A 23,933-nucleotide genomic window follows, 5' to 3' on the forward strand; every position below is an offset into this window, starting at 1 on the left:
ACTTTCTTCATTACAAATAATTTCTCATTGAGGACTCCCTCCAACCTAGCAGAAAGAGCATATTTGCACCATGGAAACCACCAAGCATCCCTCTGTGGACTGATTTATCCAAACAAGTCTTTTTTAGCCCAGAGTCTGACTCATCTATCTGTCTGTCTGTCTACCTATCTATTATCTATCTATCTATCTATCTATCTATCTATCTATCTATCTATCTATCACCAATCTATCCTAAAGCCTTATGTTCTGCAGCCTCCAGGAACCTCGTATCTCTCACTACTCCCTGGGATGTGAATCCTGGAGAATGAATCTTTCTGGAAGAGTGTGATTTCCTCCAAGTGTCAGGAAATGTTAACTACTGAGATGATACTATAAAAGTGAAAATAAATGCAGGATGATGGAAAGAAAAGCAAAACCACTTTCTAAAGGTTTTTATACATGGGGTGAATTGCTACACAAAAATCACTACCAGTGACTTGCACAAGCTGACAGAACTGCCTAGTTGCAGACCTATTATAGTCCATGTGGCCTTGAGCTGGATTCTGGCATAGGCTTAGTAAACACACATCACCTGGAGTTGTCCGGTTCCTGCTTATCTTTCTCCTAAGAACGAGAAGCAGCTGTGTTAACATCCTTTCTAACAAAACCCTCAGTTCTCATTAATGTTGGCGGCTTACGTGGGTTTCCAAACCAAGCCAGTGTCACTTGAGAACCTATCCGGCCCTGAAACAAAACTCTCTTTGTGTCTGTGACTTCTTGACTTACAAAGCTAATTTCAGAGTGGAAATTTTGTATCTTCCTTTGTTCCCAAGCCCAATCGCCACCCAAAGGCAGCGTAAAAGTAGCTGAGATTATCTATAGTATTTAGTGGTCAACCTTGAAAAGCAAAATATTAACCCGTTGCTTTGCAGAGTTAGAATGACGTAACGGTTTTTCTTTCTAATTGCAAATGGAGACCATGGGCCACCCCCCCACACACACACCCCACCCCGCCTCCAGCCTCGAACGCTGTGGGTGTGGCTTCTCCCTAACGGGACTCCTCCCCCTTCTCTCAGAAGAACTCACACTAAGTTATAAACAAAAGCACTTGGGTCTCTTTCCTGCTTCGGGAGCAGAGAATTTTCTAGCGAGGTAAGTACTGGCAGAATCGTTCCCCTACAGGTCTGCATATCCTGCCTTTTAGCTGCTAAGAAAAGCACTTTAGCTTCACGTCCTTCATAAGGGAAGGAGTGTTTTACACTCACGCCGCGCTTTCTTGTGGACGTTCCTAGACAACAGATTTCCAGAAATGTTAAAAAAAAGATTATAGAAAATGAGGAAATGGGAATCTAATAGTCTGAGAAATTTTATTATCCTTATTACCGGCCCTTAGGTTTCTGTGACTTCCTCACAAGAATTGGCTAGGCACGGTGGACTGAAGCCTTGTTCCTACACTTGGACAACAGAGAGGATGCCAGAGGAATCTGGAAACACTGGCAGCCAAGTTACAGACTTCGGGTTGCGTCTCCCGAGGCAATGGGCCTCGTCCTCTTGCTTTTTACCCCTCATTCCCCAGAGCTGCAGCCCCTTCTTTTCCTACTCACAGAGTGGGAGGGACGAGGATAGGGCCCGCGGTAACGCTTGAGCTTTTTTTAAAATTAGGAAATGTTTAATTTATTCTTTATTAATTTCATATGCGTATGTAACCCGACCTGGTCATACGCATCCATTCCTCCCCCACCCTACCTCACCCCCCCACCCCCACCCCCGTCTCCACGTTCTTATCCCTCTTTTGTATCTTTTTGGTTTGGTTTGGTGAGTGATCTACTGGGTTTAAGCAGAAAGCCTGGCGTGGGTGGTCTGGCCTCCTTGAGCCCCTCCCCCGTTAGGACACTTGGCAGACTTAGTAGTGGGCAGGACCTTCGTAGGCAGCGCAGCAGTTGTGACTTCCTGAGAGCCACTTCCGCGTTATGCTCAGTGATGCACGACTCTCGGCTCCCTGGTTTTTCTCTTTTTTTTTTCCTGCTTTGAAGGCTTTTAAGCATGGGAAAAATTTCACCTAACCATGGGGTTTTCTGTGTTGTGGGAGATACTTTCAGTTTCTTTTGGGAGCAGGGTTTGGCAAAGTCCGGAGCTCCTAGGGTTTAGGAGAATTTAAATAAAGTTTTGAGCCCTTGCTTGCTTAATGTCTTAGCAAATTAGAGAGCTGGGTAGCCGTTTTCTCTAAACCCTAACCTTTATCTTAATCTATGTCTTCTAGTCTCATTATGAGAAAGGGTAGAGCTTAGCATTTCACAATAATCGCTGCCCTCAGCATGTGCGTTTTAGACTCGTCTTTAAAGGGTTTATTGTATTTATTTGTGTGTGAGGGTGCCTGTGACTGTGGGTGGGAACTCAGAAGAAGGCGTTAGATCCCTCCAAGCTGGAGCTGGAGGTGTTTTGGGGAACCCCTGTCTCGTTATGTGGGTGCTGGCGTTCAAAGCTGGTCCTCTGCAAGGGCTGCAAGTGCTCCGCAAAGCCATCTCTCTAGGACTCCTTTATTAGTTTTTAAAGGAAAGCAACAGCCAGAGACTTAGAAAACAAGGGCAGAGAATGTGATGGGTTGATAAAAGTAAATGGGTCGTCACCTGAAATCTGGAATAACAGTCCTGTGGTGTGTGCACCCAGCCTGATGTGCGTGTCTGCAGGGCACAATCGAAATATGGACTGCATGTGGACTTCACAGGATATGCCAAAATTCAAGTGAGGACAAAGTAGAGTTTCTTCTCTTTAAAAAAAATGTAATCAAAGCAAAACTCTGATTATTAGCTAACTAGCTAGGCTGTAGTCAATTGGCTGATTGCTTGCCTTGGTGTAGTCAGTTACTTCGCTTAGTACGATGCTGCCTTTGTTTCTTACGCTATTAGATCACATCTTTGGAGATGTCAGAACTTTGTAGTGGTACCCTTATGCTTTATTTGTGTGTGTTTGCTTACTATGTGTGTAAGTGTAGGCACGCATGAGCCACCACCCACATGTACGCAGAGGACCTCTTTGGGTAGTTTGTTCTGTTTTTCCACCATAGGATCCGAGGGCAGAATGCTGGTGTTCTGGCTTGCAGGCCAAGCAGTTGTACCAACTAAGCCCTCTCAGGGGCCTTTACTTTTCTCTTCCTCTTCCTCCCGTCCACCTTTCCAGTCCTCCTCCATCTGCTCATCAACTTCCCTGTGTTCTCTTTCTATTACTATGTCTTCCTCCTCCTTCCTCCTCCTGCTCCTTCAATATTGAGAGTCCAAAGAGGAGCTGCGGAAAGGTTGCTACTGGAGGCCATGGTTGGGGCGCTTGCTGGGCTGGGGAGGTGGGTTTACTGCATTCTACCATTGTCAGTAAAGCAAGCCCAGAGCCTGCCAGCTTACTTCTGATTGCTTCCTTACCACTTGGAGGGTACTTGTCAGTTTCTTCCCAGTAATTAGGGCAGGGTCAGTCCACTTTGGGGGCTCAGCACATCCTGCTGAGTTAGGGGCTTACATCTTGCTAGGTCCTTGGTGCAGTTGGTCTGCCAAAACCAGGGGGGCTGTCAAAGTGGGGGCTGGGTGAGGGTCCAGACCCTTCAGCTTCAAAACTAGAGCTTGTTAAGGCCCTTGCAGCTCAGTACATAGGGAGTTACAAGGGGAAAGTAGCTAAAGGAGAGGATGCTTACATTTGACCTGGTATGTAAGCCATCAAGCAGAGTCGGTATTGCCTTGGAGTCACGGCCAATAGAAGAAAGAATGTGACTTATGTCTTATGTAGGAAAATCACAGACTCTCAGACAGACCTTGTGGGGAAAAAAATCACAGTAATTTGGAGTTGCATAGGGTAAACCAGAATTCAAATAACCTCTGGTGCCTCTGGAGGGCACAGGATGCTGATAACTGTGTGTGTGTGTTTGTGTGTGTGTGTGTGTGTGTGTGTGTGTGTGTGTGTGTGTGTGTGTGTGTAAATACTCAGGTGTGAGTGTAGGCGCCCATGGAGGTCAGAAGAGGTTTACTGGATCCCAGGGAACTGCAGTTACAAGCAGTTGTGGGCCACCTGATATGGGAACTATTTTCTGGTCTTCTGTAAGACCAGCAAGAATTCTCTACTGCGGACCCAGATCTCAAACTTTTCAAGCAGGTTTGTTAGACACCAGTGAGGGGCAATGACAATCTAAGGATAAGAAGCCTGACCTCTGAGGGGTAAGAAAAGTGCCGGATGATGCTGACCCTGCAGGCAGAATCCTCCCTCCCTCCAAAAGGCTGGGGCTTTATTTTCATGCTGGCAGATGTCACCCGTCTCCGACAAGCTACGGCAATGATGACTTCTGAATGGACAACTACAGCTACTTCAGGGTACATTCTGTTTTCTCACATGGACACAAGTCCGTAGTCAGGAGTAGATTTAAACCTCATTAATGCAGAAACAGGATCAGGTGGGCGTGTCACTCTCTGTCCGTCATCATTGCTTGATACATAAGAAATGCCCCACAGGGTTGTAGAAGGGAAATGGCTTTGGGCTTTTAAGAAAGACTAGTAGATTGCATGTAAACTAGAGGTGTGTGTGTATAAGACTGAACAACCCAACAATCCAAAAGTGTGTTTTGTTTTCGAGTGTGCACCTCAAGCACGCTTGCCTGAGTCTGCTACTGACCTTGCCTTTTATGTTTGCATCTTGCACACAGCTTGCCTGAGCCTGCTTCCCATCTGGCCTGTTCTCAGTCTGAGGTGCTTTCTAACTCCTTTCTGTGTGCTGTTCTCTCTCTTGGGCAGCTCAGAAGAGAGCCGTGGTTCTCGGCCTGAAGGGAAGTGACTGGGAGGCGCTGCACCAAGAGAACAGTGGACAAAGGCTGTAGACATTTTTGGCTGTCATAAAGAGTGTTGGGAGAGACTACAATATAGTACCGGCGGTTGCTTAGTTAATATCCTGCAGTGATGGGCATAGACTCCTGAAACAAAGATTACCTCCTTGGCCCAGGAAGTCAGTCGTGTGGGGGCACTGCAGGAAAGAACAAGCTGCGTGAACCCATACAGCTACTACCAGTGAAAGGTGCTTTTTTGATCTCGCCCCCAGCCATAGGTGCCTTGTAGCAACATGAATGGAACCCAGATTGTTTACCTTTAACATACAAGACACACTCTTGAGATTTCCTATGATTTTAAAACATGAATGCTACTTAGAACCTATGGTGTATTTTCCAGTTCACTAATAAAGAATGATGTGGAGCTTGCAAACTATGTTTACGGGGAAATTCCAAGATGTTAGTGTCAAATAAAGTGCATTTGAAAATGTAAGGTGTTCCACATCATTTACTCTGTAGAGACGCCAGTGTCTCTTCTAGTAATTGAATGAGGATGGAAATGACAAGCTGCCCGTTCCTCACCAGACACTAGACAAACCAGTCATGTTAACCTCAATATAAAGTTACCGTAGGGACTGCCCTTCTCATAGGTTGTGAAGTAAAACTCAGTGTAGACGTGGGAAATCTAGTTGTGGTAGAAAAAGAATCCCTCCTGCAGTGAGAAGAATTAGCCTTTGTCTCCAGCCAGAGTGAAGCTGAGCTAGACCTTCTGAACAAAGCGACACAGGTGCCAAAGGGCTAGGGAGAGACCTTGTTCTGGCCCCTTCCCCTTGTCAGTGATGTCTCCAGGTTTCATGGCTTGCCAGATCCCAGGCTCCTCCGCTGTGGGCTTGAGGCTGCTCAGTTTACATCCTCCAAGAGTGGTTTGGCTTGGGAGTGGTTTGGTGCAATTTCAAGATGGTGGTCCTTGGCGGGTGAGAATGGATCAAAAGTCTGACCGGGATTCCTAGCAGCCTTGAGGGGAACCGATAGATAGTTCTTCTGAACTAACTTTTCTTCTTCAACAGTACAGTTTTTCTGTACAGTTTTATTATTAACCATAATTCCTAATTACGGTTACATTTAGCTTCTGTAATTCTTTCATTCATTTATTTGTACTTAGTGACTCCGAGGAGCTACTACCATGGCGGGAAAGCCCCTATTCCATTATGATGAGGCCCGGGGTAGAATGGAGTCTGTCCGGTGGCTCTTGGCTGCAGCTGGAGTAGAGGTAAGGTTTGCATCCTCAGCTGGAACTAAAACTGACTGTGTCATATGTTTTCCTCATATCAGTCAGGAGGTGTTTCCTGTTGCACGATCCCTAAGAACTGTGCCCTGGGGTTAAGACGTACATTTAATCGGAGCAGTCTAGGCAGGAGGATTGCAATTTCAGTGTAGGCCGTGCTCTAGAGTGTGACCCTGTGGAATAAACATGTACTCGTACCTTAAATTAGGATTATCAGTTTTAAAGACACACATGCACAGATATGACACTATAAACCTTGAAACTGTTTTCTTCACACAGCACAGACACTCAACAACTCCAAGGCCTTAGTTAAAACATGTACACCATGTTTGCATGGAGACAGAGTGAGAAAGAAAACTCTAACTGCACAGGCATGTGATTTTCTTTTGTTTATATTTTTTGTATAATAACATTTAAAATAAAAATAAACAAGTGTTTGTTGTTGGTATTTTACTCTTTTAGACTCTTTAGACGTTTTCAGGGCCCACCAAGCAGCTCCCAAATAAATCACACACAGAGGCTTATTCTTAGTTATGAATGCCTGGCCTCAGCTTGGCTTGTATCTTTTCAGCTTTTCTTAAATTATGCCATCTATTTTTAGCCTTGGGACTTTTATCTTTCTCTGTTCCTGTATACCTTTTCAATCCTTCCTACTCCATTTCTGGCTGGGTGTCTGGTCCCTGATGTCCTCCTCTCCTTCTTTTCTTCTTCCTTGTTCCCTCCCTTCCTCATTTCTCCTTCTCTTTATCCTCTCTGCCTGCCAGCCCTACCTCTCCTTGCTCCTGCCTCACTGTTGGCCATTCAGCTCTTTATTAGACCATCAGGTGTTTTAGACAGGCAGAGAATCACAGCTTCACAGAGTTAAATAAATGCAGCATAAACAGAAGTCACAGCCTAAAATAATATTCCCTAACAAACAAGAAATAGTTCATGACATATATATGAATTAGAATTATGACTATTGACTATTTGAGAAATTATTGTTTCAGATGTGGTCATGACTTTGTGGGAGGTTTCTTGCCTGAAAGAGTTCTTGCGGAGTAGAGAACACATTGAACTAGAGACAAAATACATTGCATCTGATGTTTGGACTGTATAAGAGGCATTTTGAGAGAACTGCTCAGCACATCCTAAGAGAAGGGCCCCAAGGAACAACAATATATTGTAGTTATTATCACTCTGTAGCAAAGAATTAATATGTCAAATTTTAGCAAATGAAAGCAAAGTGAAAATGCAAACCCGAGTTGAGAAATAGGCCGGAGTAGACAGCAATAGACTGCTTCTTCCTGCTTCTTCTTCAGGGTGGGGGAACATGTGTACCTGTATAGACATTCTTTTCTTTGTTTGTTTTTTTTTGGGGGGGGAGGGGGGCTTTTCGAGACAGAGTTTCTCTGTGTAACAGACCTAGCTGTCCTAGAACTAGCTCCATAGAGCAAGCTAGTCTTAAACTCACAGATATCCACCTGCCTCTGTCTCCCTAGTGCTGAGATTAAAGGCCTGAGCCACCACTGCCTGGCAACAGTATTTTCTTGAGCACCTAGTAAGTGCCAGGTTCTTTTAAGTCCTGAGGATGCACAGGGAGGAAGACAGTCAGTTGGCTCTACCATTCAGCATCCTAAGTATCTGTGGGACTGCAAAGAGGTTAAAAAAAAAAAGTGGCCCATTGATGTGGGAGTGTCATATATCAATCTGTTGATTTCACTGGCTAAGAATAAAGAAACTGCTAGGCCCATTGGATAGGCCACCCTTAGGTGGGTGGAGTAAACAGAACAGAATGCCGGGAGGAAGAGGAAGTGAGCTCAGACTCCGCAGCTCTCCTCTCCGGAGCAGACGCAGGAGAGACGCCATGCTACCTGCTCCAGGGAAGACGCACACCATGCCCCAGCTCCGACCCAGGATGGACTTAGGCTAGAATCTTCCCCGTAAGCGCACCTAGGGGCGCTACACAGATGATTAGAAATGGGCCAGAGCAGTGTTTAAAAGAATACAGTGTCCGTGTAATTATTTGGGGCATAAGCTAGCCGAGCCGGGCAGACGGCTGGGGTGTTTGGGGACGCAACCCTGCCGCCGCCCATATTACTACAGATGACGCCCAGACGTGTGGCTAACTAAACCCACTTAAAAAACCTGAGAAGGCTTAAAAATAAGGGAGAGAGAGTTTAACACAGATTTTTTGCTGTTTGTTGGTGGCGTGCTGTAGAGAGATTTCCTGATTCGGCAACAGCAGCAGAAAAAACGCTGTGTCATTTCAAAGAGTGGCTTCCTGGGGCTGTGCCGCCAGTGCAAACTCTGGCTTTATGTTTGTGTTCCCGCTTGGGATCGGAAGGAGAGTGCTCTGAGACCTTGACTCAGAACTCTCCGCCCTGCTCCTGGGCAGAAGGCAGAATCAGGCTTAGGCAGGCGGAAGAGCATGGCGGATTCCTGCCGCCATACAGAGACGTGTTTTCAGACTGCACAGTGCTCTGCGAGTCAGATTTGGATGTAACTTGGATGAAAAGAATTTCTGTGCTGCACACTCAGTCTCAGAATTAAAGTGCTGAGTGCCGCTCCTACCTGGTGGCCCCAGAGCTAGCACAAAATGGTATGTCCTCCATTTTGAAATTTTCCTGACTCAGCAGCAGGAACAAACCTGTGTTGTTTTAAAATGCCGGCTTTCTGGGCCATCCTGCAAGGGCAAACTCTGACTGTTTGAGGCAGGAGGGCCGGCTACTGAGAAAGGATTTGAGTGTTGTCTGTTGTAGCTTGCTGGCTGGCAGGGACCTTGAAATGCTATAAACATGGCTGCAGCCTGTATATCCGCCATGAGGCTGGAAAGCTAAGGAATGGACTGGATCTAGCTGGCAAAGCCACGCCTTTAGTCCTACTGATATTGCTTGGTAAATTAAAGCCTCGTGTGGTCAGAAAAAGAGAGAGAGATACAGTAAAAAGAGAGATTCAAAGACAAAGAAAATTTCTGAATGGTTTACTGTGTGTTAAAAATATATGCAAGCTAAAAGTTGAAGTTCTTAAAAAAAAAAAAGGAAGAGAGTTGTTGTGTGTCGTAGTACACACCTTTAATCCCAACACTTGGGAGGCAGAGGGAGATAGACGTCTGTGACTTCAAGGTGTGGTAGCACACGCCTTTAATCCCAGTGCCTAGAAGGCAGAGCCGAACAGATCTCTGTGAGTTCAAGGTGTAGTAGCAAACACCTTTAATCCCAATGCCTGGGAGGCAGAGACAGGCGGATCTCTGAGAGTTCAAAGACAGCCTGGTCTACAGGGTTATTCCAGGTCAAAGATATGCGCTCAAAAAGCAAAAAGTTAACCTAGGAATGTCACAGCTTAGATTCTTAAGCGCCTAGTGATTTAAAGGCGTAGATCAAAAGTGCTCCTGGATAGTAAAAAATTGCAGATTCACAATAGGACAGATTCAGACCACTAAATGAGTCACACTGTTGGATGAATGTACGTAGGCTTGGGAGAGAGAAGAAAAGGAATATAGAGAATAAAGTTAATGGTTTAAAAAGAAAAAAGTAAGAGTAAAGTCTTTAAAGAGACAGAGTACAGATAGTTATAGATATAAATAAAAATAAGCCGCGTAAAAATGAAAAATTCACAAAGAGTCTGGATTATGTACATTGTGTTTTCTTTAAAATTTTTGACTGTGAAGGAGCTAAGTACAGAGAGACATTTCATTACATGTGCTGCCAAGCTATACCAGAATGGATATAAGGGTATTACGATTTCAGAATTTGGGTCTAAGGATATGATGCTTTGGAGAGAGTCTTCTTTTGTTTTCACAGAGGATGAGACCCTGTTCATTTCTTCTATTCCGATTTGGTATGATGGACCACGTCCTCCTGAAGGGTTGCTGTGAACATCTTCAGAAAATTGCCTTGCTCAACTGCCAACTGAGATAAACCTGGCACACAGGTTACACCCTAAAATCATTAACGACGCCCCCATTCAGCAGGAAGCAGTTTGGAGAGAAAAAACTGCGCCCATGTTCCCAAATATGGTTTATAAAACGTTCTTTTACATTTAAAGGGGGATATGATATAGACATGAATAATTTGCATTAGTATAGATTTTGCTTTATTGATAGAGATTTACTGTCAATTTTGTTATATGTATGTTTCTGATGTAGCTTTTACTTGATAACCGTTTTGTTATATGTAATTTTGCTATGTTAAAGTTAAAGCCTTTTTTTTTGTTTAAACAGAAAAAGGGGAAGTGATGTGGGAGTGTCATATATCAATCTGTTGATTTCACTGGCTAAGAATAAAGAAACTGCTAGGCCCATTGGATAGGCCACCCTTAGGTGGGTGGAGTAAACAGAACAGAATGCCGGGAGGAAGAGGAAGTGAGCTCAGACTCCGCAGCTCTCCTCTCCGGAGCAGACGCAGGAGAGACGCCATGCTACCTGCTCCAGGGAAGACGCACACCATGCCCCAGCTCCGACCCAGGATGGACTTAGGCTAGAATCTTCCCCGTAAGCGCACCTAGGGGCGCTACACAGATGATTAGAAATGGGCCAGAGCAGTGTTTAAAAGAATACAGTGTCCGTGTAATTATTTGGGGCATAAGCTAGCCGAGCCGGGCAGACGGCTGGGGTGTTTGGGGACGCAACCCTGCCGCCGCCCCTTATTACTACAGCCCATTGTGAGATGGTTTTCTTTAATGGCTCTCACTCACTGTGTAGATTGGGCTGGACCTCAAATTCCAGCATTTTCCCCATTTTAGCTTCCTGAATACAGGCATATATTACCACGTATAGTATTAAATAGGAGACTTAAGTGAATGGTGGAACATATAGAACATTCAAACATTTCACTTTTTTTTGAGATTTTTTTTTCTATTTTCCGTACATGGGCCTTTTAAGCAGTTTGTTTTGTTTTGTTTTTTTGTTGAGACACTGCACTGCCAAATCGCCCTAGCTGGCCTCAAGCTTTCAGCAATCCTCCCTCGGCCTCCTGGGTGACAACTTAGGCGTGAGCCACTGGACCTGGGTTTATGGTACTTTCCGTAACTAAAGGTGAGGCATATTCAGTCTGAAGGATCAGAGCACGGTACTCCAAAGTAGCAAAGTCAAGAAATCATAGTCGGAGGATAACCACATCTGGAGCACATCTTTGACCACTAGGCAAAGGGAGGAACTCAACAAGCCTGGGATAAAGCAGCAGCCATAGGAAGCCACACAGGCGACTGTCAGCAGCTGCATAGCTCAGTGGAGACACTTCCAGTGGGAATCACGGCAGGTTAAATGTCTCCTGGAATGAACCCATGGTGTTGTGGAATATTAGTTGAAGATGTGTTACATCACTTTATGTTGTGGAATATCTGTTTAATGATGCAAAGATGTGCTGCATTCTTTTACGTTGCATTTGATTTAATTCTGTAAAGCTGTATTACTTTGCCTGTCTAAAACATCTGATTGGCCTGATAAAGGTCTGAATGGCCAATAGCTAGGTGGGAGAGGAATAGGTGGGGCTGCCAGACAGAAAATAAATAGAAGAAGCAGGAGAGCAGAAATCTGGGCAAAAGGTAGATGAGATAATTTAAGAAAAGCTAGCAAGAAATACACCAAGCTAAGGCTGGGCATTCATAAGCAAGAATAAGACTCTGAGTATTTATTTGGGAGCTGAGTAGCAGGCCCCCAAAAGAACAAAGAATTAGAAAAAAAAACAACAACACTACAGGTCTTCAAGAAACACAAAGACAACTTGTACAATATAACTTCTTTTCTAATATCAATTTTTAAATTAAGTGTATGTGCATATGTGTGTCTATGTCTGGGTATGTGTACATGAAGCAGGTGTCCATGGAAGCAGGTGGCTGTGAGCCACATGATGTGGGTGTTGGAAAATGAACTCTGGTCCTCTGTAAAAGTAGTACATGCTTTTAACCACTGAGCTATCTCTCCAGGCTCCACAATATATTTTCAATGACTGGTTTGCAGTCAAATATTACTAAACATACAAATAAATTGAGAAGTATGACCCATAAAAAAACATTTCACGTTTTTAAAAGAACACATTCCCTAACTTTTAAGGGGTGCTGGTACTTTTCTGTACGGCCCTGTTGAGTGCTGTCCTCTAGAGGCATCACTGGGTGAAACACTTCTCAGTTGGATACCTGTTATCTGGGAGGGATTTCCTTAAGTGAAAATGGCAGACTCAGATTTTGTACTTGGATAGAAGATGGGAAGAATGGCTCAGGGTTAAGGCAGTGTCCTGAGAGGGAAGCTTGCGTTGCTTCCCCCAGCTTCCCGGAGCCATGTTTCCCTGACCTCGAAGATTGCACTTCACCCTTGCTCCTGGCATGCCTGGGACTTCAGCTTGATCCTTTCTGGTTCCAGAGAAAGCACTCCACAGGTATAGACAGAGTGCCTGTTCACCCCGTGTTCTTTCCATGAGGTATCTGCGTTCCCACCACTCAGATGTCCGCCTTATGGTTCAGCCTCTGCAGCAATGAGTTCTAGCCAGAAGGGGGAAGTAGAAGCCATGAACTCAGTATCAAGGCCTCCTCTTGTCTACCACAGCTGAGATCAGGCTGCCTTGGATTCTTGCTCAGACCTTCTGGGTCTTCTGTGTCCAAAGGTGGATCCAGACAGGCCCATTTCTCCCACAATCCCCACCATAACCATCAAACTCACCAACCTTTCCAAACTTGGTGACCCCTTCCAACGACCGCTCATCTCCTATGTCCCCTATGTGTTTCCTGAGTGAAGGCTTGGCTAATTGGTGACATTCAGCACCTCACTCTCTCTGTCATCTAGTGACACATGACAGTGTCTATCTACAGTTAACATTCCACCAAGAGGCCAGGGATGAAAATATTCCTGTCTATCAATAATTATGCTCTCTTGACAGCTCAGACGAGCTTTCCAAACAGTTATAAGGAGATTTTTGCACATACTACCATCTCCCAAAATGTTGAGAATGCATGCAAGTTAAGAAGCCGGCAAGACTAAAGAAAAACTTACAACCCCTTGCTGTTTTTGCTTTCTAGTATGAAGAGAAATTTATACACACCAATGAAGACTTGGAGAAGTTAAGAAGTGGTAAGTCCAAGATCCTGAAGACTCCAGACAGGGATGTCTTACAGATGTGTTAGACTCCAGATCATGTGGGTGTGTTTATCCTTATAACCTTTCCCAGGGATGCCAGAGGCGAGAGAGCAGGAAAAATATGAAGGAGAAAGGTTCTTAGGGCAGATTTGAGACTTAATGGTAAAAAAAAAAGACTTACTTAATGGTAATAAGGGCGAGGCCTATGAGTATTTGCTAATGAAACATCCCCAGTGCCTTCCCCTGACTTTTGCCCTTCTTCTCCAGTTTTCTTGAGGCAAAGAGCTCAGGGTTTCACGCTGCTGACTTGCTGCTTTAGGGAAGAGAAAAGACGTAAGCACAGCACTCACCTTGAGTTCTTTAGACTGGTGGCTTGACTAGTTGACTCCTGGCTAGTCCTTAAGGCTGTATAGTGAAAGGTTCTGGAGTACAGAACTCTCAGACTAGAGTGTGAGAAAGTAAAGAAACAGGAAAGGGTAGCAGTCATGGGGCCGGGTACACAAGAACCCTACCTAGAAATTGTTCTCTGGACCAACCTTGCTCTCAGTTGATCACCTTATTGCATTCTGTCCCACTTTCCTAAAAATAGCTATGAGCAGAAGTCAACATGAAGAAACAGAAGTTCCTTAGCATATGTCTGGATGGGTAACAAGGGCAGAAATGAATGAGCAAGTTACTGAACAGGGGTTGGGGGAGTAGGAGAACTGTGAGATGCTTTTCCTTTTGTGTTTTTTAACTTTTGATTCTGAAAGCTTATGTATAACACACAGATTTTGGGGAAGATTTTTGATACAGGGTTTCTCTGTGTAACAGTCCTAGCTAGCCTGACACTAGCTCTTGTAGACCAGGTTGGCCTTGAACTCACAGAGATCTGCCTGCCTCTGACTCCCGAGTGCTGGGATTAAAAGCACCAAGCTAAAAATTTTCTAAACCTTGCTCTATCTATCTATCTATCTATCTATCTATCTATCTATCTATCTATCTATCTATTTATTCTACTGTGTTCAACCTGCATGTATGCCTGCAGGCCAGAAGAGGGTACAAGATCTGATTACAAAGCAGGGCGGTGATGGCTCACGCCTTTAATCCCAGCACTCAGGAGGCAGAGGCAGGCGGATCTCTGTGAGTTCGAGACCAGCCTGGTCTACAAGAGCTAGTTCCAGGACAGGCTCTAAAACCACAGAGAAACCCTGTCTCGAAAAAACAAAAAAAAAAGGATCTGATTACAAGTGGTTGTGAGCCACCATGTGGTTGCTGGGAATTGAACTTAAGGACCTCTGGAAGTAACTGCTGACCCATCTCTACTGAACCCATAGATTTTTTTTCTTAACTCTCTCTTTCTGTTTTCTTTTCTCAAAAGATGGAGTTCTGATGTTTCAACAAGTGCCTATGGTGGAGGTGGATGGGATGAAACTGGTGCAGACCAGGGCCATTCTCAACTACTTTTCCAGCAAATACAACCTCTATGGGAAGGACATGAAGGAGAGAGCCCTGTACAGTATATTTTTATTTTGATACCAATGGATATCATGAGAAGGATTTAAGTCCTCTTTGAATGATCAGATCAATTGCAGGGGGTCATGGTCACCAGTAGGCTTGCCTTGGTATTTATACTGGGTTGAAGTACAGTGGAGTCCTATGGAGATGAGGGACGAGTAACGTTATAGTGGATCCTGGTGACCATAATGATAGCCAAGGATGTTCTGAGATAGAACACAGAGCTAGAGGCTTGAGAACTCTCATCAGCTTTGAATTTGGGAGAACAGTGAAACCATTTCTCCAGGAGCTCAGGCCTTTCAGAAGCTAGATGCTCATAACACGAAGTCTAGAGATGGAGTAGCAATGGAAGGATTTTATCTGCCGACTTTCAGTGTCCAGGAAGGCTCATGGTCAGGACCAGGAAACTAAGCTACTGACCAATTATATAGACTAGCTCAGTCTTCAAGGGTTAGTAGAATCGGGGTGCCCAAGATTCTGGAGTCCCTTCACGTCAGTCAGTGCCACCAATCCTGGCAGGTGGCTTCTCAGTTGTGCTAGACTGTTTTATTAGCATTCAGTCAGCTGTGGTGGCCGGGCACATAGCTCAGTCAGGAAAGGACCTCCTGTCCAAGCATGCACATTAAAGATGCCATATCCAGCGCCCATAGAAAGGCTGTGTGCAAGAGTATGCATCTGTAACTCCAGGGCTGGGCGGCAGAAACCAGTGAATCCCAGGTGCTTGCAACTGGTCTAGCAGAAAGATTTGAGCTCCAAGTTTATAAGAGCATAACTCATTAAAGGTGGAAGGCAATAAAAAATATACATAGCATTGACCTCTGACCTCCATTTGCACATACATTGATGAGGAGTAGGCAGAAGCTACTTGTTCATTCCTGGCTGTACGGTCCTGAAATAGTCACACAGAAACTATATTAATTAAAACACTGCTTAGTCTACTAGCTTGGACTTCTTATTAGCCAACTCACATCTTAAATTAACGCATTTCTATTATTTTGTATTTTACCACGAGGCTCTTGGATTGCCGGTAAAGTTCCAGGGCATCTGTCTCCCTGATTCTGCCTTCTTTCTCCCAGCATGCAATTTAGTTTCCCTGCCCAGCTCTATTTTGCCCTGCCACAGGCCAAAGCAGCTTCTTATAGGGATGCTGCGCATGCTTATAGGGATCCCAAGGGTAGTGCCAATCACTTCCGTCAGGAAAGCCGAGGTGATTGCAAAAGGTCAAGGTAGAGTAGAGCCACCAAGGAGAAAGGAGGGAGTCGGGTCCAGCCTCCCTAGAAAACCATCAGGACACAGCTGAACACAAAAGGAAATGCACGGGCAGGCAGCACAACTAGGAAGACGGAACAGAACAGTGAGGGCGTGTCTGCATCTTGGTCCCAACCGGAAAGGTGAATGGATTAAACTTCCCAATTAAAAGATATGCTACGTAGTGGTGGCGCACGCCTTTAATCCCAGCACTCGGGAAGCAGAGGCAGGCGGATCTCTGTGAGTTCGAGGCCAGCCTGGTCTATAAGAGCTAGTGCCAGGACAGGCTCCAAAGCTACAGAGAAACCCTGTCTCGAAAAACTAAAAAATAAATAAAAAGATATGCTATGTGAAGAACCCCCAAAAGAACAAAACTGGAGGTATCACAGTACTAACTTCAAAATGTGCCACACAGTGATGGCCTCCAAGCTAGTATGGGACTGGCATGGAACCAGAAGCAGTGCAATAGAATGGAATTGAGAACCCTGGTGCATATGAGTGTGTATCTACTCGACTGCTTTGCAACAGACGCAAATACCTACTCTAGAGTCATGGCTATCTACGTGCACCCGGGTGAAATTAGACCTATATATACCACACTTGGCCTAGATGTTATGCGTTACAGAAAATAGCCCCAAAAGAATAAAAGACATATATTCAAAGCTTGAAGCTATAAAGTGACTGAGAGAACTTGTAACATTTAAAGAAGGCAGACTGTGTGGTAGGAAAGGAACCAAGGAGCACCTGAGTTCTCCCAGGGACTGGCAAGCTCTCAGGTTTTACTGCTGATACCCACACCCTGTTCACAGAAAAAACCAAAGCAGATGAGAGAATCCGTTTGTAGTATCATTGGTAGATGCATGAGTCCTACCAAAGTCTCTCCTCATAGAGGACAGAAGGGACTCTGGAGAAGTCCCCAAAGCTCCTAGGTATACTTGGCCACATGTACAAAAAGGTTTTAGACACGTATGTTCCTTACAGATTTCTCTAAGAAACTAAAACTATAAGTAAAAGTCAAAACTAATGTCTGACACAGCCCGAGAGGAAGGGGCAGGAGGTGGGGGTGGTATCTACCGATGCTCTGTTCCCTAAGATTTTCAAACTGAAAAATGTCAGGCAGGATGTGGTGGACAGTTGTGTTGTTCTTGTCTTTCAGGATTGACATGTATTCGGAAGGTTTAGCAGATTTGAATGAGATGTTTATTCTCTACCCATTCGACCCACCTGGGGTCAAAGAAGCAAATATTGCCCTGATGAAAGAGAAAGCAACAAACCGTTACTTTCCTGCCTTTGAAAAGGTTTGCAGAAGCTGTTTGTACTTCAAGACCAATGATACCGGTGGGCACGCGATGCCTTATACCTGTAAGCCCAGCACTCAGGAGGCTGAGACAGAACTCGGGCTAGGCTGTTGAACAGCATTACAAAAGACTTACAGGGCTCTATAAAAAGAGTTTAGAGCAGTGGTTCTCAACCCTCCCAAGGCGTGGACCCTTTAATCCAGTTCTTGATGTTGTGGTGACCCCCAACCAAAGAATTATTTCCTTTGCTACCCTTATTTTGCTACTGTTATGAATTGTATTATAAATATTTGATATGTGACCCCAAAACTTGTACCAGAGTGTGGTCTAGCTATTGCCACACCAAAAAAGTCATGCACTGTGTGAGTTATGCAACCACTGCTATGTTTTAACTATTCTGGAGACTGGAAAGGAGATCAAAGTGCTGGCAGATGCAGTGCAGATGAAAGCTTGATTCCTGTTTCATGGGGAGCCAACCTCTAGAAGCGTCCTCGACGAGCCAATGGGTTAAGGAACTCCCTGCATCCTTTTATAAGGGAGTTGGGGCCATTCTTCAGGGTCTCCTGCTTAGTTACTAATTTGAACCCCAGAGAGGCTGTCTACTAACAGAATGATGCTTAGGGTTAGGGTCTCAACAGGAGGAGGAAGGGGTCCTCATTCTGGCTCTGTGGGTTCAGGATGTCTTCTCTTGAATTCTCCAGGTGTTAAAGAGCCACGGACAGGACTACCTCGTTGGCAACAAGCTGAGCAAGGCTGATATTCACCTGGTTGAAATGATCTACAACATGGAAGAGCTGGATCCCAACATTATAGCCAACTTCCCCCTGCTTCAGGTGAGCTGCCTTATACTTCCCCGCCAGGGATCTGATGTTTCGGCTCAGACAGGTAGCATGTGATCTCTAACCGGCACCCTTATCCCTTGGACTCAAAAATGAACTTACCTGCATTGTTCTTAGGCTTTCAGAAAATCTTGTTCTGTAAGAAAAGCAAACTGGATGCTATCCCAGAGGACTCAGCAGCTCTGTCCCATCCACCCTCTTATCCCATCGACACTTTTTTTTTCTTGGTCTCTGGGACATCAGCATCCTAGGTGGGACTTTGTCTTTGCAGAGCTCATCAGAGCTGATCTCTTTCCGTCTGATCTCAGCTTTCACCCCTACTTGTCAAATATTGATTTTCCTCTGGTATAGACACCCACACACGTGCATGCACACACCTGCACATCAAAACTGTCTTTATCTCAGTGTAAAAGTGTGGTTATTATTGACACTTGATTGGTGTAATGTTTATATTCTTTTTTTCTTTTCAAAGAAATGGGTTCCATTAGGACTGTCCCATCCTGTCTCCTGCCTCTGACTAGACCCCTTACCACCTGAAATAATTTCGCTTTTGTGTTCCTTAATATATTCCACTACTCTCATTTATCCTCTCCTTTATTTATTCATTCATTCATTCACTTTTAGTTTTAGGGATTCTGTTTTATTTTTTTCCATTTTTGGTCTTTCGGGACAAGATACACTCCTGGCTGTCCTGGAACTCACCTGGTAGACCAGGCTGGCCTCAAATTCACTGAGATTGGCCTGCCTCTACCTCCCAAGTGCTGGTATTAAAGGCATATGCCATCATTGCTCAGCCAAATAGATGTGAAGTTCCTCATCATCATCATCCTCATCCTTTTTGGGTTTTTTTTGTGTTTTTCCAGACAGTATTTCTCTGTGTAAATGCTCTGTCACTGCCTCCCAAATGCTGGGATTAAAGGCGTGAGTCACAATGCCAGCTCTTCCTCTCCCTTTAACTCCCCCACAATACATTTTCTACATTCATGTCACGCATATAAAACACATTGACATCCATGTATTTAAATCTGTTTTCTGCATATGAGTGAGACATGTTCTTTTGTCCTCTTCTGCCTAGTTTATTTTGCTTAACACAGCGATCTCCAGTTCCATTCATTCTCCTTCAAATGTCATAATTTCATCTGTTAAGGATGAACAAAAGTCCACTGTAACTGTCCCACATTGTAGCTTTGTATTTATCGATTTGTATATATTGAACTGACTTTGCATCTCCAGAAAGAAACAGAGTGTATGATCTTAATGTGTTCTTAAATTAGATTTGGATTTGACATTTTAAAAAAAATACAGCTTCAGAACATTTCTGTGTTTCACTAAGACTTCCCTAGAGGACATGACAAACCTGTCATCACCTTTACTCCCACACCGCCCACAAAGAGCTAGTGAGCTCGAATGCCATGAAGTAGTACGAACAGTTTCAAGGAGTGGAACCTTGAGTGGCAAAGAACACTTTCTATTTAATTATAAAAATGTTTACGTATAAAGGAAGGGAGGGAGGGAAGGAGAGAGGGAGGGAGGGAGGGAAGGAGGGAGGGAGGGAGAGAAAGAGGGAGGGCAAGCAAATGGACAATGGTGGTTTCAGATTGAAAAGACCACTCACATTTCATGTCATACATCTGATCTTAGCTAGCTTAGATAGAAATAGGCTAACTATCTTACAAAATACTCACCACAGCAGGCTGTATGCACCTGTTCCAATCCCTGGTGCACCCCTTAACTCTTCCAGCCCAATTACTTCCCAGCCTGTTGGGTCTGCCAACAGCAGGACATAGATACTCCCTTTGATCCAGTCTTGGTTATGAAACTGCTATGTCTGTCCATCGGATCAGTAGACAAGATAGCCCATCTGCCAGACCATCAATAAAATCAAACAACTGACCAATATATGTGTGGAGGGACTGTGAAATTCATTCTTTTCAGATGCTCGTGCATTTTACAAATACCTCCCATGCACCCATTCACAGACTCATAGCCAATGTAGTTCCTGTCGTCTGGCCTCATGGTAGCAAAATGCTGTGAGAATCACACCAAATGCTTTGTTATACCACCATCAACAATTATTGACAATTTTTTTTCTGTCTGTGTCTATTGAGAAATTGTACTGCAGGAGTTATGGGCAGTTTCTTCATTCATTTGCTTGTTCGGTTTTTGGTGTTGTCCTTAATCTGTTTTTGAGATGAGTATAGCACTCTAAATGAAAATATCTCCCTCAGATATCTGAAAAATCGGTTCTCAGTTGGTGGGACTATTTGGGGAAGTATGTCACTGGGGAGTGAGTGCCCTTTGGGATTTATAGTCCCACCCCACATCCAGTTTGCTCTCCCTCTCCATTCTTGGGGTTGAAGATGTGAGCTCTCAGCGCCTTGCTTCGGTCACCACGCCTACCGCCTAGTGCATGCCTCCCACCATGATAGACTCTTATGGATCTGGAACCACAAGCCAAAATAAACTCTTTCCCCTATAAGCTGTTTTGATCATGGTGTTTTATCTCAGCAGCAGAGGAGTGTCTACTATTGAAATGTAACACTGACTGAACTTATATGGTTCGTGTTGTAATGTCTCTCACCTTCTATTTCTATCGTTCTGTGAAGCATTAGTGTTAAGCCATCTTTAAAGGTATGGTAGGATTCAGCAGTGGTATTCATGCAGTCCTGGGATTGCTTTGTAGGGAGATTCTAAATTACCTTTGCTTTTTGAGAATTGTTTAATCAATTCTTTGATTTGATTTTGGTAGATAACATGTCTAGTTATTCATCTATGGCGTATCTTCTCAAAATATTCTTAATGATCATTGTAATTTCATTCTAATCCATTATACTATCCCTGTTTTTATCTCTAATGCTCTTGATTTGGGGCTTCTCTTTCTCTTTTTGTTAGATTTGTTACAAGTTTTCAATTGTGTTCATATTTTTTAAACCAACTCTCTATTTGCTAGAGTCTATGTGCATTGCTTATTTATTTTGTTGTTATGTGATGGGATTTCAAATACCTCAGAATGCCTCAAACCCACTGTGTAGCTAGAGATAGCCTTCAACTTCACACCCTCCTACCATCACCTTCCCAGTGCTAGGATTACAGGTATGTACTGGTGCACCTCATTTGTTCAGTGTTGGGGATTGAATCCCGAGTTTTGTACATGCTAAACAAGCACTGCCAACTAACCTAAATCCCCTGCCGATGATGTATTTATTATTCTCTTAATTTGGATTCCATTCATTTATGCTCTGATATTTATTGCTTCCTATTGCTTTTGAACTTGGCTTGCTCTTGTCTTTTTTTTTTAAAATGGTGAGGTACATAATTCGGTGATTTATTTGAGAACTCTCTGACTGGCTAATGTATACACTGGTAGCAGTAACTTTCCTCCTAAAGCTGTCTTGGCTCTGTCACAAAGGTTCTGTTCAGTTTGCTTTTATTTGCCCGTGACTTGAGACATTTAGCAGTTTCTTCCCTGGTATCCTTCTTGTTTGTTTGTTTTGGTTTGGTTTTTTTGTTGCTGTTTTTCCAGAGAGGGTTTCTCTGTAGCTTTGGAGCCTGTCTTGCAACTAATTCTTGTAGACGAGGCTGGCCTTGAACTCAGAGAGATCCTCCTGCCTCTGCGTCCTGAGTGCTGGGATTTAAGGCACGTGCCACCACTGCCTGGCTCCCCCCTGTTATCTTTCATGACACTCTTCATTCAAGGGTGTATCATCAGTCCCTAAGTATCTACTTACTTTCTTCAATTTCTCCTGTGAGATTACCATATCAGATGACACAGTAAGCTATTTTTTAATTTGTTAATATTTACTCAGTATTTTCTGTCCTTGGTTCCAGCTCAGCTTTCCCTGAGTAGATATATGACAGACTGGTTTTCTTCCTTGAATTCTTCCAGAGTCATGAACTACGAGGGTAGGGTATAAGGAAGACTGTAAGGGTGACAGAACTCAGTCAAGCCTTAACAAACCATTCAAAGTGCTAGTGGGCTTCATGTAAAGTGTTCTGCCTCTTCGTCTTATTTTCATTGTCTTTACCTATCTGTAGCTGCCACACTCAAGCTGGTGGAGGAACTCAGATTCCCTAGGCTGTGCTACAGGCTGCCTTTGTCTTTGGGCTTCTCCATAAGGCTATGGTTTAATTAATTAAAATTAATTTTCTCTGCAGGCTCTGAAAACCCGAATCAGTGACATGCCCACCATAAAGAAGTTTCTGCAGCCTGGCAGCCAGAGGCAGCCTCCCGTTGATGAGAAAAGCATACTAAAAACAAGGAAGATTTTCAAGTTTTAATGAAGAGACATGGACCCTGCACTACACCTACATCCTGATCCTGAAGACTGAGACAATGAACTCTCTCACATATGCGTCTTAGTGAAACAGTGGGCTCCAGGACACAGTTTAAAGAAAAGTCTTTTACTTAGGGTACGCTGTGGGATTGGTTTTCTAATTTCCTGACATAACTCTTTCCTGTAATAAAAAAAAAATTAATACAAAAATGAAGATTATGTGGCTTGTTTTATAGTTCTGGCATCTTTCATATCATCTCTCAAAGAGTCAAGTTTAGAAATGTCACTTGATGTTCTTAGGTTTACAGAGTCATGGCTGTAATTCTAGAGTACCCGGAGTGATGATGTTTTATTTTCTTCTTAGAGACTTATTTTTATCTTGGTCTTACTTGTTTATTCATTTGTTTTGAGACAGTGCCTCGCTTTGTAACCTTTGCCGTACTGGAACTTGCTATGTACACCAGGCTGACCTCAAACTCGCAGAGAAATGCCCCTCTCTGCCTCCAGAGTACTAGGATTAAGGATGTGTGTCACAATACCTGTCTGGGATTTTATTATTATTTTAATAATAAAAATTTTAGTTTTTATTAGCTATTTCTCTGAAAACCCTTCAGTTTTATTTGATCATTTAAGAGGATTAGAGTTTGGTTTTATTTGTATGTTTGTTTATAATTTATTTATTTTGATTTATGTGTGTGAATATTATATCTATATGCATGTATATGTACCATGTGTGTGCCTGGTACTCAGAGGCCAGAAAATGGTGAGGGTATCAGATTCCCTGGAATCAGAGTTACACATGTTTGTGAGCTACCATGTGGGTATTGGGAATTGAATCCATGTCCTCTGCAAGAGCAGCAAGTGCTCTTAAATGTTAAGCCATTTCTCCATCCCTAATGGTAAGTTTTAATTATTAACTCAACACAGTCTATAGTCACCTGGGAGAGAGTCTCAAGAGATTGTCTAAACAGGTTGTCTAAACATGGGCATGTCCGTGGAGATTTGTTTGCCCTGTGTTAATTGTTATGTGAAGACCCAGACCACTGTGGTGACACCATTCCCTGGGGTTGGGTTCTGGAGTGCATTTAGGAGTAGAGAAGATGGGCTGAGTAGTAAACATTGGAGGAGTCCTGTCTCTGCTCTTGTCTTTCTGTGACCAGCTGCTTCAGGCTCCTGGGTGAGGACTTCTTCACAGTGATGGACTGCAACCTGTAACTGAGAGCCGAACAAACCACTCCTCTCTTACACTGCTTTAGTCGGGGCATTTTATCACAGCAGCAATCAACAGAGCTAAGATACACTCTTACATGAGAAATTTAGAACTGGGCATCAGCTTCCTGTGTGCTGTTAAACTCTGCTTGCTGGGTTCACACATCTTGATTCATAAAAATATAGCAGGACTTTACTTCAAAACTCCATTCCACATGGTGGTATATGCCTTTAATTCTAGCACTCGGGAGGCAAAAGGAGGCAGATCTTTGTGAGTTCAAGGCCAGCCTGGTCTACAAGAGCTAGTTCCAGGACAGGAACAAAAAAAAAAAGGCTACGGAGAAACCCTGTCTCGAAAAATAAAAAAAATTAAATTAAACTTTGAATCACACATTTAAAAATACAGATACTTAAAACATGGTATCATATCTTTCTTTTTAGAAATCCCTCCTGGTTGTCTA

The 23,933-nt window shown here is 43.7% G+C and overlaps 1 protein-coding gene across 4 annotated transcripts; it reads left to right on the plus strand.

Moving 5' to 3' along the window:
- Window positions 1–1,031: 1,031 nt before the first annotated feature.
- On the plus strand, window positions 1,032–22,477 carry LOC142854645 (glutathione S-transferase A6). 4 transcript variants are annotated; one of them, XM_075980637.1, is made up of 7 exons: window positions 1,032–1,131; window positions 5,937–6,044; window positions 13,050–13,101; window positions 14,468–14,600; window positions 17,009–17,150; window positions 17,852–17,983; window positions 22,145–22,477. In XM_075980637.1, exons 2-7 carry the CDS (start codon window positions 5,958–5,960, stop codon window positions 22,265–22,267), a joined length of 669 nt encoding a protein of 222 aa, XP_075836752.1. In that variant the 5' UTR covers window positions 1,032–1,131; window positions 5,937–5,957; the 3' UTR covers window positions 22,268–22,477. The 4 variants fall into 4 exon arrangements, with proteins under 4 accessions (XP_075836752.1, XP_075836754.1, XP_075836753.1 ...); XM_075980638.1 differs by lacking the exon at window positions 1,032–1,131 and adding an exon at window positions 4,746–5,022; XM_075980639.1 differs by lacking the exon at window positions 13,050–13,101 and having other exon boundaries at window positions 1,107–1,131.
- Window positions 22,478–23,933: the final 1,456 nt, after the last annotated feature.

Source organism: Microtus pennsylvanicus, chromosome 7 (assembly GCF_037038515.1).
Source record: "Microtus pennsylvanicus isolate mMicPen1 chromosome 7, mMicPen1.hap1, whole genome shotgun sequence".
NCBI lineage: Eukaryota > Metazoa > Chordata > Mammalia > Rodentia > Cricetidae > Microtus > Microtus pennsylvanicus.